At 47.5% G+C, this 15640-nt stretch overlaps 1 protein-coding gene across 3 annotated transcripts in view; it reads right to left on the bottom strand.

Moving 5' to 3' along the window:
• Positions 1-11744: 11744 nt before the first annotated feature.
• The window catches only part of ap3b1a (adaptor related protein complex 3 subunit beta 1a), a 65171-nt gene continuing 61275 nt past the window's right edge, over positions 11745-15640 (bottom strand). For all 3 annotated transcript variants that reach the window (XM_079735139.1, XM_079735140.1, XM_079735141.1), the window contains exon 27: positions 11745-11983. In XM_079735139.1, coding sequence (XP_079591265.1) covers positions 11830-11983 — 154 coding nt within the window. In that variant the 3' untranslated portion in view covers positions 11745-11829. The remainder of the gene's footprint in view (positions 11984-15640) is intronic.

The following is a 15640-nucleotide window of genomic DNA, read 5'->3' as shown; positions in this document are numbered from 1 at the left end:
CTGATGAGAGACCCTCCCCCCAGGCCGTGGGTTCCTCTGTGTACGCCAGGGGGGGTTCGCACCGCTTTGGGACCCCTGACTCCTATCTTCAGTCCAACAATTCTGGGGACCCCAACTCCCTTTGCTCCCATGAACATTGTTTTAAACATCTGTCCGAATATTATCATTGTATCCTAGGGAGAAGGCTGGATAGTAGTAGATTGCTGATGGCTGCGATTGATTAGATGGTTTAAATCACCGTTGATCTTATTTTATAAAAGGTTCATCATTAAATATGTACAGCTTATAAATCAGCACCCTCCAGTGACCCCACATGGAGAGCAGGTGACCCCACATTGGGTCCCCTCCAGACCCCCAGGTTGGGTCAGAACCCCAGGTTGGGTCCGACCCCAGGTTGGGTACAAACCCTCAGATCGGGACCCCCTAGAGCCCTACACCAGAGCTGCGCATTCGTCCATAACCCCAGGTGGGTCCAGACCCCAGGTTGGGTCAGATGCCCGGGTCAGACCCCAGGTGGGGTCAGACCCCCAGGTTGGGTCAGACCCCCGGGTCAGGTCCTCTGGTGGGGAGGGTCTGGTTGGGTCAGACCCCTGGGTCAGACATCAGGTTGGGTCAGACCCCCAGTTGGGGTCAGACCCCAGGTTGGGTCAGATCCCCGGGTCAGACCCTCAGGTGGGGTCAAGCCCTCAGGCTAGAGCCCTACAGCAGAGCGGTTCATGCTCCCTCCATCCCTCCAGGCTCCCTGGTGTTTATCTTGGAGCCGGCCCCTGAACCAGTCTCCTAATTCCTCCCTAATCCTGCATGTCAGGCCCTTATATCCCTCGCTGTCCTGCCCAATGGCCCCGTTGTCTCCGCTCTAAACTCTCTCCAGCGCGGCTCCGCTCAATGACACAACGCAAATTGCATTTAATAAATTAGCTTAATGGATTCGACGATCGGTTAGCGGGCACAGTGTTTCCTCTGGTTAAGCAAAACATTTATATCCCACATTCCCCCACTCTCTCTCTCTCTCTCTCTCTCTCTCTCTCTCTATCCTCCCTCCCCCTCCTCTCTCTTGCCGTCCTTGACACCCCCCGCCCACCCCAACACACACACACACACACACACACACACACACACACACACACACACACACACACACACACACACACACACACGCACACATCATTTAATCTAAGATCCACGTGCGAGTAATGAGGCCCAAAATGAGAGCCGTATTCTCACTTTCACTCTCTGTGTGGAATTTAAAACGCGCTCCTTCGTGGAAGTCGTGGTTAACTCGGTGCTGTGGCCCTGGGAAGTGTAGCATTAATTCGGTCGTTTCGTCTACTCAGTTAATGTCGGTACTGTCAGCTTCAGCGCCATTACTTTAATAGGTGCAATCAGACAACGGACGAGCCCGCATGCATGAGGGGCCCCCAGGGGCCTAAGCGCCTATTTGACATTAGGAAGTCCTCGATGGTCTTTCCATGTTTGGCTACGCAAAACAATCTCCTCGGATTTTATTGTTGTTACAGATGTTATAGTAATAACATTAAATCCCCCCCTGTAGTCCGAGGTCAGCATGGTACAGTCGGGCTGAATTCCCGCCGCAAACGTCATAGCCTACTATAGTGGTTGGGATTAGTTAAGAGTTAATTAGCCTACTCCATTTAGTTTGGGGTGACTAAACATTTAAATTTTAAACAGCGGGGGGAGACCCGCCAAACTAAGCTTGATTTAATTTGTTATTTATTATAGGGTATATTATCCCATATATTATGTTGTCTATCATTGTTGTCAATTCATTATATAGGTTATACCTATTTAATAATTATATTAGGGTTTGTATGTCTCTGACTTAATTAGACTGTTTGTGTTATCTCTTCTCATTAATTGCCAATCGACCTGCTAGGCTACAATATCAATATTAATCTACACTTGAAAGGTTCACTTCAAAAAGAGCCTGTACTTTCCATCAGTAGAGACCTTGTGAGAGGCCTGTACACCGCATATATATGATGGCTGCTGGGCTGTCTAACGTCAGGGGAAGCCGCTGTCATCCCGCGGCCACATCATCTATACCGCAATTACCCGTCAGAAGGGTTGGATGATAGCCGAGGCGGGCGCACCCTAATCAGGAGAGTAAACTCCACTGTGTTTCAATTTGGGAGCGCGCTCTTCCGCTAGAGGGGCTGTGGCGTGGTGATAAATAAAACGCCCGTTTACCCGCCGAGCCGCCCAGACCCCCGCTGTCCGCCACCAGCAGCCCTCATCCCAGCCCGGCTGGTCGGTCAGCATCAATCATTCAGCATCAATTGGGAAACGTCCCGATTAGTGACGCTGAACTCCAAGAAATGCACGTGAACAGTATGCGGTTAAAATCATACAATCATACACACGCTTCAGAAAGAGGGACATGGGGAAACAACTTCCGTCTATAAAAATAAGAATTATAGGCTAAATGACTAGGTTAAATGTTATCAGCCATCACATATATGATATCGATACCAGTTGTAACAACCCATGGCCTGTTTAAGGATCACACATAACGCCCAAAACCCGGGAAGTAACAAGATTACAACTATTAGCCCTTTAGTACTCGAGCCTAATCCCGGGATTATGACCCATCTGTTATTAACCATGCTACAAAGGTGTCCCCCCCGTCCGCCCTAAACCCCTTTCACACGCTAAGCGGCGTGTTCCTCAAGTCGTGGGAGTGTTAATTGGTTGATAGAGTCCATTTATCTAATCCCCCGGCCTCACATACGTCCTCATACATTCTCTCATTTGAGTGAAGGGCCGCACACATGATCTCTATTGAAACACGTCCATACGACCACCGCTCCCCGCCCTCCGGTAAGGCGGTCCCTCTCCTCTTTAACACGCTCAATAGGTCGCGACCGCGTGCGTGCGAACCAACAAAGGGTCCATCCCAAGCATTTTGTTCCCCCAAAACTGACAGACCGACCCAGGAGCCGGGGCCCTCACCGTGGCCCTCAGGGACTAGACTGGTGTGTTGGGAGAGGGATATACTGGAGAGGCTCTTTTTGGCCTCTTCAAAAAAGTCTCTCAAACTGCGCGTGTTCATCACCGCGTGGAAATGAGATGCGCATTTAAATCTGGGGGTCTGTGAGAGGGGGCCGGTTTTCAAACTCTGCATCTGTGCTCTCTCGGTAATTAATTCAGTTCACCTCGTGCACGCAAGGGGAGGATTTTAAATGGAGAATTAGCATTCAGATGAGAGCGCGTGCTTTAGGATCCCTCTGCGCACTACCGAGATGTTTGCCGGGAGAGTTTAATGTAATATACTTAAAAAATCGACCTCTTGACGAATGCACTCGAGAGAAGGATGACGTCATCCTCACATGGCCCGCTAGAGAAGAGGCACGCGCGCACCGCCCCGGTAAGACCGGTTTGGCCCTAAAGATGAAGGCCCCTATTGTGCGCGAGGCCCTGCGTCATGGCGTCAGAGAATAGACCCACTTGCGGAGGTTTGGATTTCACATAAAATAGATCAACAGTAGGCTAGATCTTGTTTGTAAGATATTTAGAAAATCTAAGGGTTAGAACTGACATTGTATGCTTTACACATTTTTGTCATAAAGGTTCCAGTAGTTCTTATATCTGCTCAATAGTCCTCCAGCAGAGCAGAACACAAACCAACACAAATAACATGCGCATCCCATAATAACCAAACAGGTGAAACTCGTTTTAGGGGCAGCGGATCTGTTGGTTTATTGTGAGCAGCAACGGGACATTCATTCAGATGGTTGAGGCGAGGGGCCTCGGCCGGGGCTTAATGCTTTGCTCAGTCTGTCAAAATATGGGTTTTAGTGGAAACCTTGATGGGCACAAATTGATCAGGAGTAAAGTCTGTCTGCTCAGACCTTTTAACTCATTAACGTGTATTAACTCGTCAACATTGCGGCTCTTCAATCGCAAATCAAAGCCCTAGCGAATAAATAAATGCCTCTATCTGTCTCGGTTCCAGAGGCGGTTAGCGCTCCTCGGCTGTGTGCTGAAGGTTTTGTGTGTTTCTACCTTTTACCGTCCTCTCTAATGAAGCCAATCTCCGTTTGGACTGCATGACTCTTTAATGCACTCGAGTGGCTTTTAAAGTGCAATAAAAGGCAAAAGAAGGTTTCTTTACAGCGGTTGACCATTAGTGGCTTCTCTGTGTTGTCTTTTGTGCCTGATTTCAATATACATAGCCAGTAAAAACACGAGCGAGGGCTGTTGGCTGAATGGACCTACAGAGAGAGGCTTCGTAAGTGGAAACAATAAATAGTGGAAAAAATATATTTCTATTCGATAGCGACAGTAGACCCAACCAAAGAACGTTATCATTTAACGCTTTAATTACATATTACAAGATGTCTCTAAAAAAGTAGATATAAATATTATGACAAGTACATTTGTAGGTCCATGCATATTCCAAATTCATTCATTCATTCCACTTCATTCTGAAAATGTGCGACAAAATGCAGACCATGATTGAAGAGGTGCAGCAGAACCTTCGAGGTGCACAAGCCACAATAAATAAGTGGAACCACAAGGGGCCCTGAGACCGATCGTTCACAAAGAACAGCAGGTGCTACTGTTGCCAACAGCCAAAAGCATTCTCAGAAAATACAGGGCCTGTAACATTTGAGGTCCTCACGGCCGAAAGGAGAAGGAATCTTTTGTTCTGTTCGCCAGGAGGTACATAAAGGAAGATGTGGCAGAGGAGCAGTTTTCCCTACAGCCCAAGGTTTGGGGGTCCAGGTAGATATTCACCACCTCTCAGATCCCCAGCAGGAGGCGCTTGTCTGATGGAGCTGTTTGCTGAGACTCCTGCCCTCACATAGCTGGCTCACCACCATGTAACTCTAAAGTAACCAGGACCGATCAGAGTCCGGAGCTACAGGATCCCCATAGAGATGGTTCCAAAGCTCAAGATGGAGCTGTAGACAATGAAAGAGATGGGGATCATCAAACCATCTCACATTTAGTGGTCGTGTCCCATTGTAATTGTGCCAAAAAAGGATGGCATTTCAACTTCGAGCCTTATGCATAGAGTGGACGATCCTTTGGTCTGTGCCAGATATCTGACCACCATGGACCTGTGTAAGAGGGAGCTATTGAAAAGTTCCTCTGTCAGAGGAGACGAAACCCTTGACAGCATGCAGAACATCGTTTGGGTTTTATCAATACAGTGGTGCTATTTGGTGTGAAGAGGTCAGCTGCTACACTTCAGCGCCTCGTGAACGGGGTGTTGGAAGGTGTGTCTGACTCTGTAAGGGCATACCTAGACGACATCATCCTCAGCAAGACTCCGGAGGTTCATCTGGTCCACTTTCGAGACATTCTCCAGCGAATGAAGGATGGTGGCCTGACCATGTATTCCTCCAAGTGCTCCTTTGCCAACTCGCAGGAGGAGTACCTGGGATTAGTCACCGGAGGCGGGTCAGTAAGGCCACAGGTGGGGAAGGTGAGTGCCTTCACTGATACCCAAGCACCAAGAACTCAATGTTTGGGTGGTACCTACGGTTTATCCCTAACTGCTGTAGTAGGGCAGCTGTTTTATCCAAACTGACAAAGAAAGACGATCCGAACAAGGTCAAGTGGACTGTTCGTGATAGCTTGCCTTCGAGGACTTGAGAAACTGCCGGTGCAGTTAGCCTGTATTGCAACAGCCAGACTTTGAGCCCCCTTTGACTGTGCAGACAGATGCCTCCAGTGTTGGTCTTTGGGCTGTTCTTTTACAGGGGGAGGAGGGCGACCAGAAACCAATCATGTTTCTCAGCAGGAAGTGGTTCTTTAGGGAGTGCAGGTATTCACTGTGGAAAAGGAGTGCCTTAGCCTCAAGTGGGCGCTAGATCCGCTGGTAATTACCTGATGGGGAAGAGCTTCACTGTGGAGACCGTTCCTAAGGCCTAGTAGCTCCACAAACCGACTATATTAAACATTGCATGGATATTTGCGCATGTAATCAATAGTTTCCTGTATTCCCTGTCAAGTTCACTCTTCAACCCTGTGTATCCATAGATTTATATCAAAACCAATTAAGGATCATGCAAGTAATTTAATTGATTTGCTCAAGGTTTATTGTTTGCAGGCACATTAACAGTTTCAGTAGTTGCATCGTTAAAGGACTTTCATTAAATCCTATCTTTACATTGCTAGGATTGTACTAAATGTACATGTCAATCAATATCTATCACTTATAATATAACCATCAAGTCTGTAAAACAGTTGATTTATTCACCTACCAAAGTTATCCCGCCTTAAAGGGCAATAACGCATTCACATGCCGGGGTATTTGAAGGTGTTCTTAAAATACCTATAAATGCTTGTGAAATATCTGAATGAAGTTGTACAGTGTTGTTATTATGTTATGAGATTATAATACACCTTAAGCCAATTAAGCCTGGGATATGGGTTAATTGATGTATAATAACTTGGTATAGCTTAGAGGTGGAGCTATCCAAATAGTATCTCTATTTAAGCCTGCCGGGCTTCAGTGTGAGGGAGAGTGATGGTTAGTGATGATTAGGTCACAGTTGACTCAGGTCAAGAGTCATGGCGGTTTTGACTTGTTAGTATGATCTGATAGTTCATCCTTGACATCTGTTGGTTTTATGTTTGTTTCTGTCATCGTTCTCAGTTGTCAGTACTTTGAACTCTACTGTAAATAAATATCTCAATGCAATTTCAACGCCTTTCTTTGTATAGTTTATATATATATATATATATATATATATATATATATATATATATATATATATATATATATATATTGCATGTATTTATGTATATTTGTCCTACTAAGGCCATAGCTGCTTATCATTCGTCATTAATACCATCATTAATAACAACAATATGGAATCTACAGTCTGTACAGCCCACCACTTTCAAGTAGGCAAAGGCAGGAAATGTCACTCAACTAAAACAGGCTAAGATTAATCAATTCATAGTCTTATTTTTCTCAAATGTGTTGATGACATTTTTGCGGGCAGAATAGAAAATACAACTTATAATACTTATTTGTGCTGAATGTGCTAAACTTATCAGATTTTGACAGCTGTCAAACGACACCTAATGTGAAGTTACTCACAAGGCCGAGTTAAACTAACTTAACTATAGGACCGTATATTCCGTACTGGTGGTCTCTCTGTCACTCTCCCTCTCTCGCTCGCTCTTGTTCCCTCCCATTGAACAGAAACCATAATACCTACAACTAAACAGGGCCCCGTTTCCCAAAAGCACCGTTAGCCTAAGTGGTTCGTGAAGTGCGTCGTACGAGCATCGTACAGTTTTCACACCGTTTCCCGAAAGCATCGTTGGTAACGAACGACGTGAAAACGCTCGTAACTAACGAGGACTCCAGGGGTACTCGTAGGGTTCTAAGAGCATCGTTAGCCTACTATAGCCTCAGCGGCGTCACCAGCGGACATTCCGTGTATTGGATGTGTTTCATTAAAACACATCCAATACCACGGAATGTCCAGCTGGCGCAATTTCGCAATACCCCCAAAACAGTGGTTTCCGCCAATATGTTAATCCTAGACTACTGTTAGATTTAAACCGCAAAGACAGAGACATGTTAGAAGTCATCAATAACATAATTTATTGCAACAATTTAAAATTCCAAAAATACATGCGCAGCCTACCGATCAAACGCCATGTCACAAGGCAACCCTCTCACAAGGCATATAATAAAATCAAATGATTCCATTGCTCTTGAGTGGGATGCCACTTTCGAGTTGCACTTGCTGTCTCCCCTCTGATTTTAATTCAACCATCGTGGTTAAAATGTCCTCATATTGATCAATGACTGAAGACTGTACACGAATAATTTCTGCAGGCGTTTTTTGTTGCGATTGTTTGCCATAAAGCACTGTAGGCGCTTCAGTGAGGCTGTGATGAAGTTCATTATTTATTGGACCGTGTCTAGACAGTAACAAACATCCCTGACAGTGCACAATCGCCAAGTTGAGAGCGTGGTTTCGGCAGTGAACTAGACTGCTGCGGGAAACTGCTGCGATGCGTGCCTGAACGCCGTGCGCTTTCCCGCTTATCAGCACGATCATAAAATATGCCGTCGTATGCACGCCTTTTTTCGCGGCATGGTCCGCGCGTTTACACTGCCCGAGGTAAATTGCCTGCTTGAGCTAGCACTTAGATTTACCCTCCCGGACCCTACACACATTTGCGGTTTATTGGGTTTCATTTTGAATCTGATGTAAATGCGACGGCTCCGCGGTTCCAGGGAGGTGCTTGGATAGAGGTGCTGCTGATCATGTGAGAGAAGGTTATGCAGTTGCATTAAAAAATACATTGAAAGATGGTGGATCTACAAGAGAGACGCAGAGGAACTTTCCGAGGTTTTTGTCGGGATAAAAAACAAGTGCTCAGCAAAATAAAGAATATGTTTGAGTTTTTGCACTTGTAAATAGTTAATCGCTTTGTAACCTACACTTAGAAGTGAACTCATTCTTGCATGCCGGTGTCTTCATTGATAAAAAAATAAAAACATTCGGGAGTATGCAAATTATTCTAAAGAGGTCTAGAGTCCCTGCGCAGTGCTGCCTTCTCCAGTGAACCAAGAAAGCCCGCGCCGTGATGAACGGGGGTTTTGACCCCCTCGGTTTTACAAAGGAAACTTGAGATAAGAAGGTGAAATCGCCGGGCGTGCCAAGCTGCGACCGAACTGGCTTGGCAGTGTAAAAAGACCTATAGCCTACTTCATCCTGCCCAACAATATGGGCAAGATCTAGACCAAGCTCTCCTAATCAGATCAGCAATAGCCGTGTGTCAATGCCTAGCCTCTGCGTTTGAATGATAATGAATTATTGGAATGTTGCATTTTTTATGTTTAGGGCTACACCAAAGATTCTAGAGAAGAGAGTGCGCGCCAATCAATGAAACCGTATGCGGAATCAGATAAAGTCGGCTATCTTTGCTGCGCAAAGCATGTTTCAGAAATCAGCACATTAAGATAAATGCAGTTGTCACACAAGCTATTTTTGATTTTTGAAATATGGAATTATTTCAGGGGGGGGGGAATGCCGTGAAAAAATGTACGAACAGTCCGTTCAGGATTAGAACTGATATAGCATATTTCGGCCTAGGCCTAATCAATTGTGTTTTAATATCTTTAGCAATCATATTATTGCAGTCTATTCTTTTCGTAGGCTACTCTGCTGTTGGCCTTGATGGGGAGATATTTTAACGCTTTTTAACCCCATTTTCCTGCGACATTCCTGAGTCTCCCCTACGGAGCCCATTTCAGCACCGTGTCAGTAGACAGTTACAATCCTACGAACGTCGTGAGTGCAGTGAACGCGCGTTCATGTTAAGAGGAGTTTCGGGAAACGCTCCAAAGAAATGTACGATGGATCGCAAGATCCATCGTGAGAATGATCGTTCGAGCGTGGATCCATCTTTATCGGGAAACGGGGCCCAGGACCCTTGTGTCACTGTGATGCTACTCAGAGGGCTAGAGAGAGAGAGAGAGAGAGAGAGAGGGCTGGAGAGAGAGAGCGAGAGAAAGGGTGGAGAGAGAGAGAGGGCTGGTGAGAGAGAGCGAGTGAGTGCGTGAGAGAGAGAGGGAGCTGTCACAGCGGAGGGATGCAGGGAGAACTGAGGAGGTATAACCCCTTGCTCTCATTTTCCCACTCTGGAGTCCATTATAGCAGGTGTCATCCTGTGAGATGGATATCACACACACACACACACACACACACACACACACACACACACACACACACACACACACACAATATCTCACAAGCAGAACAAATTAGATTCTTTTGGTCCTGCAGTGGGTGAAGAAACTTTACCAAACACTAAACCAAATAAGGACATCTCTGAGACCCCTGCTCATGGGTAACTGGCTTAAACAACCAACCCTCCCATGTGAAAACTTTAAAACCCCAAATGCACCCTTGTGTTGCACTCTTGTTTAGGTTTTAGTCCTCAAGATAACCTATGAGGACAGAAGAGGACTGTGTATTGGGCAGTCAAGGCATTTGTTGGGTGAGCCGTTGCTCACAATCAGTTCAATAACGCTTGGCAGTTATCTAGTCCAGTGGTTAGGCTACTCGACTCCCAGCTCAAAGGTTGTGGGTGTGAAGCCCCATGTCTGTCTTCCTGTAGGCATCCTCCTACCTGCTCATAAATGACATGAATAAAACATATGATCAGAGTGTTGGCTAATTGAAGAAAAAGCTACTGGACGCCAGCTCTGAATAAAGCATTACATACTCACAGAGAACCTTCAGGAAACCTCAACCAAGTTCAGTCAACATTCTGCTGTTGTTCCAGGCTCAGAAAAAGTAAAGTGTGTGTGTGTGTGTGGCTGACAAGGCCGTGTGCATGTGTGTGAGGAACAGCTGGTGGAGGGAGTGAGGACAGAGGGAGAGGTGATGGATGCGAGCGGAGATCCGGTGACAGTGGAGCTAACAGGTGTTCACCAAAGCCCTCCGAGAGACGCTATTTATGAGCCAGAGAAGACAGCCAGACGTTAAACACATCCACACGGCACACCGGAACACGCACACACACTTTGCAGATAATTGTTTACGAAATCGGCCCATTCCCCAAGGAAGTTTAGGTAATTTAACAGTTGGATTCAACACCACCACAACCAAACATAAAGTGCTAAATATACCGGTCCTGCAGAGTGTAGATGTAATTTTTTGGGGGTACATTTAGCAGTTTAACTTCTATTACCAGAAGACAAATATAAATAGTTCACATCAATAATTAATGACAGAAGAATTAATGAGATGAAGAGCCATACACATCACTTTTCATATCTGATGTCCATGACAGCTTCACAAAAAAAGGTTGTCAATGAGAATATCACCAGTACCCAAATTAAACTAAATAAAGAAATAAAGGACACAAAGCACAACATCATTTCATCCTTGTTTTTCTGTCCTAATTCAAATGTTTATTTTGAAGTATGAGTAATGCAGATACAGAGACATGTTGCTGTTGAATAAACTGTATTTCTAGAAAAACTACTTTTTAATTACTCAGAAAGGCACTTTAGAGATATGACTTGGGGGACATTCAGAGTTCAAACAGAACGTCAACAACACTAAAACGAAACAACGTGTCACAATGTAAAACGGTTTCCTCCTTGTGCTAAGTGATGCGTCTGAAATGCTACGGTCTTTACTTAGTATTTCAAATACATCTTTCATCGAAGAACGTACGGTTTGGTCACGAATCCCAAAGAATTGCTTGAAATGAAGAATCTATGACTGCAACATTGATCAGTAAAAATAGCAGTACTGAAAACATGAAGATCAACCAACAACAGAGGTTGTCTACAATATATAGAACTATAAAAATCTACTGGGCGGACAGAAACGCTAGAGACTTTTCAAACTTTAACCTCGGAATTCATTGAAATCACCGTCAAAGTGCTTCAAGCTAACCCTGACAGACAACCTCAAGTACTCAAGTGGCGAAGCCTCTTCATGATCATCAGGAACAGGAAGTGTAGATTCCAGAAATCGTGACAAATGGGATCCATTGAAATGCAACACCTTGGCACTTTCTTTCTCCAGCTCTAAATGGGCTACATGTATAACATTTGACCTATGACCTCCTACATGTCGTGGTGTCACGTTGCCCTCCCCTCTGGAACACTAGCCGGACAACAAACAGAAAAAGCCGAGTCACTGCAGACTTCACAACACTGAAGACGGATCCTTCATCATGCGTCCATCAGGGAGCTGGACAGGGAGTGTATTGACAAGTGTGTGTGTGTGTGTGTGTGTGTGTGTGTGTGTGTGTGTGTGTGTGTGTGTGTGTGTGTGTGTGTGTGTGTGTGTGTGTGTGTGTCCGTCCCTATGCGGAGGCAAGGGCTTGCTTGAGGTCCCTCAGCAGCATGGAGGCCATGACGGTCTTGTCGGTGTTGACGGTGATGGTGGCGCCGGCAGCCTCCCTCTGCTCCACCGTCACCAGGACCAGCGCCCCGGAGCTCACCGTGCGCCCCGCAAACCTGCAGGGAGGAAGAGGGGGACGATGAACAGACGAGGAGGACATGGACACCTGCACCTTAGAAGACCACCTGGCTGATCCAGCTGTCCTAGGGCCTCTCCTGGCTTAACCTCAACATCTCATCAACACTTGGCAGAAATCCCTTCCTTACTTCTCAGATTCTGCAGAAGATCTGAAGACCAGAAGAGAGCCAGCGCTCTGGCCCGCAGGGCCCCATTAAGGTAAGAAAGTTGGTTTGGTCGGTAAAGAATGTGGTCATAGCAGTACAAGGACTTCACCAAAGGTGAACAGTTTACCTTTGGTGGAATCGTTGGCAAACAGTTTACAACCGTGGCGCATGCCACGCCATGCTCTTTGGCAGAATGGGTGAAGGAAGTGACTTTGCCGGATGGTATTTGTAATATCTAGTAGTGAGTAGAGTAAAGGCTTTGTGTCCTTTCTCCTGAGCTTTGCTCAGCGATTCTCCCCGTGGACACAGACAGAACCAAACCCAGCATGAAGTCGTCTTCCGTGGGCCTTTAGCAGAGGAGAAGACACATAATAGCAATGTCAAGGGTACCACCGCCCGCCCCCCCCCCCCCCATAAAACAAGAAGCAACACGTCCTGAGAAGCTACTCATAAACCCTGTTAATTACCCCATACGTGCCGACAGCGAGCAGGGAGGACTAAATGTCAGAGAAAGGAAGGGGTCAGGCCACAGACAGTCCATTATCCCAGCTGACTGGAACGCCATCGGGGGGGGGTCAGATACGCCCCCTGGGTGTCAGTCAAACAGCATTTAGCGCGTCTTCACCGATGACATCGGCGCCAGAGACACGCCCCCGCCCACTCCTCCTGGGATCAACTGCGGGGAGAGCCGCGTGGTTCATCGTTTCCCTGGCGACGCTTCCCCCAACCCCCAGACAGGAGGGCCCACGGCCCCCATTGAGGGCGCTAACAAGAGGCAGACGGAGGGGGCCACGACCCTGCGCGACCGAGGGAGACAGGATCGCCCCCTTCCCCCCCTCTGGTCAACTGCATCTCAGAGGAGCCGTCGTCACGTGGGGGGGTGGGACCATCTGCCTCCATTTAGCACTACATCTCCTGGACAAAGAGCCCCCGCGGACCCCCCCACCAGCCTGGCCCCCCGATAAACAGCATACAAAAGAAGCTCCCACTTAGCCCTGACTAAACCCCCCCAGTAGGCTGTCCTGTGAACGGGACCAACCTCAACCCCCCCCCCCCCCCGGCGACGCGGGCGACTAGCACGTCCACCAATTAGCACGCATACACAGAAGACCCCGCCGCCTCTCAGGGGGGGACGCCAAATTACCATCAACACACAGAGAGAGAGAGAGAGAGAGAGAGAGAGAGAGAGAGAGAGAGAGAGAGAGAGAGAGAGAGAGAGAGAGAGAGAGAGAGAGAGAGAAAGAAAGAGAGGGGGAGAGAGAGAGAGAGAGAGAGAGAGAGAGAGAGAGAGAGAGAGAGGGGAGAGAGTCCCAGGTGAGAGAGAAACCAAGAGACAGAGAGAGAGAGAGAGAGAGAGAACGAGAGCAAGAGAAGTGGATAGATAGATAGATAGATAGATAGATAGATAGATAGATAGATAGATAGATAGATAGATAGGAGTTGTTCTGTGTGTGTGAGAAGGAGAGAGGGAGAGGGCAAGAGAAGGAGAGTGAGAGAGAAGGAGAGCAAGAGAAGGAGAGAGGGAGAGAGAGGCAGAGAGGGCGAGAGAAGGATAGAGCGAGAGAGCAAGAGTGAGAGTGAGAGGGTGAGAGGGAGATAGTGGGGCATCACCCCAACAGACTGTATCACCCCACCAGCCAGAGGGAGATAGTGGGGTGAGTGGCTGGTGGGTTGATACAGTCTGGCGGGGAGATACAGTCTGGTGAGGTGATACACAGTCTGGTGGGGTGATACACAGTCTGGTGGGGTGATACACAGTCTGGGGGGGGGGGGGGGGGGGGGGGTGATACACAGTCTGGTGGGGGTGATACACAGTCTGGTGGGGTGATACACAGTCTGGTGGGGGTGATACAGTCTGGGGGGTCGATACAGTCTGGTGGGGTGATACAGTCTGGTGAGGTGATACACAGTCTGGTGGGGTGATACAGTCTGGTGAGGTGATACACAGTCTGGTGGGGTGATACAGTCTGGTGAGGTGATACAGTCTGGTGGGGTGATACAGTCTGGTGGGGTGATACAGTCTGGTGAGGTGATACACAGTCTGGTGGGGTGATACAGTCTGGTGAGGTGATACACAGTCTGGTGGGGTGATACAGTCTGGTGGGGTGATACAGTCTGGTGAGGTGATACACAGTCTGGTGGGGTGATACAGTCTGGTGAGGTGATACACAGTCTGGTGGGGTGATACAGTCTGGTGGGGTGATACAGTCTGGTGAGGTGATACACAGTCTGGTGGGGTGAGACAGTCTGGTGGGGTGATACAGTCTGGTGGGGTGATACACAGTCTGGTGGGGTGATACAGTCTGGTGAGGTGATACAGTCTGGTGAGGTGATACACAGTCTGGTGGGGTGATACAGTCTGGTGGGGTGATACAGTCTGGTGAGGTGATACACAGTCTGGTGGGGTGATACAGTCTGGTGGGGTGACACACAGTCTGGTGGGGTGATACAGTCTGGTGAGGTGATACAGTCTGGTGAGGTGATACACAGTCTGGTGGGGTGATACAGTCTGGTGGGGTGATACAGTCTGGTGAGGTGATACACAGTCTGGTGGGGTGATACAAAGTCTGGTGAGGTGATACACAGTCTGGTGGGGTGATACAAAGTCTGGTATATTCACCACCACTCTGCTCTGACTCAAGCCGCCCTGATATCTGACTGTCAGCCGGATCATAGCCTGAAGGCGTGTGTACACACCTGCTGAAGGCCTGTCCCGGCTGTGGTGTCCCCCTCTCTCCAGGCCTCACTGCCAAGGGCCCTGGGGCCGGTGTACTGTGGGTCCCTGTGGCCCTGCTAATGGTTTTAGGATATAAATCTCTCCTTTAATCAGCTGCTTAACACCGCTCCCCCAGGCCGGCTGCACGGGGACAGCGGACGCTGAGGCTTGTTCAACGTGTGTGTGTGTGTGTGTGTGTGTGTGTGTGTGTGTGTGTGTGTGTGTGTGTGTGTGTGTGTGTGTGCCGCAGATGCTTGCAGGTGGAGCTGGTGGGTTCTGAAGCCGTAGTACGCGGCTCAAGAGGGGCTGAGAGTGTGGTTCAACCACGAGGTGACATATCAATACTTAAATACACATCCACCTTTTTTTTGAAATATAAGTATTGTAAAATTATTTCATTAAGGGGGGATTATAAGGATGTCAACTGACGCGCAGCATTCTCAGTCACTAGTGACGCGTATTCGACTCAACCAGAACTAAATTACTTTTCAATCATTATTGAATTTGATATATGTTTATATATTGATTGTTTTAGCCTTTTTATTCTAGAACAATATTTTTTTATCCTAAATGTCAAACGATGACCCCTGCAGCCAGATTAACTCCCTCTACATTTGTACTACGTTATTAACAAAACAAAACAAAACTAAAATGAAGGGCCCATCCTCCACCAGAGTCCTGGAGCTCTGGAGTGAAGGGCCCATCCTCCACCAGAGTCCTGGAGCTCTGGAGTGAAGGGCCCATCCTCCGCCAGAGTCCTGGAGCTCTGGAGT

Source organism: Pollachius pollachius (genome assembly GCF_949987615.1).
Source record: "Pollachius pollachius genome assembly, chromosome: 4".
NCBI lineage: Eukaryota > Metazoa > Chordata > Actinopteri > Gadiformes > Gadidae > Pollachius > Pollachius pollachius.
The sequence above is the reverse complement of the archived record's forward strand: the minus strand, read 5'-3'. Positions and strand labels throughout refer to the sequence as shown.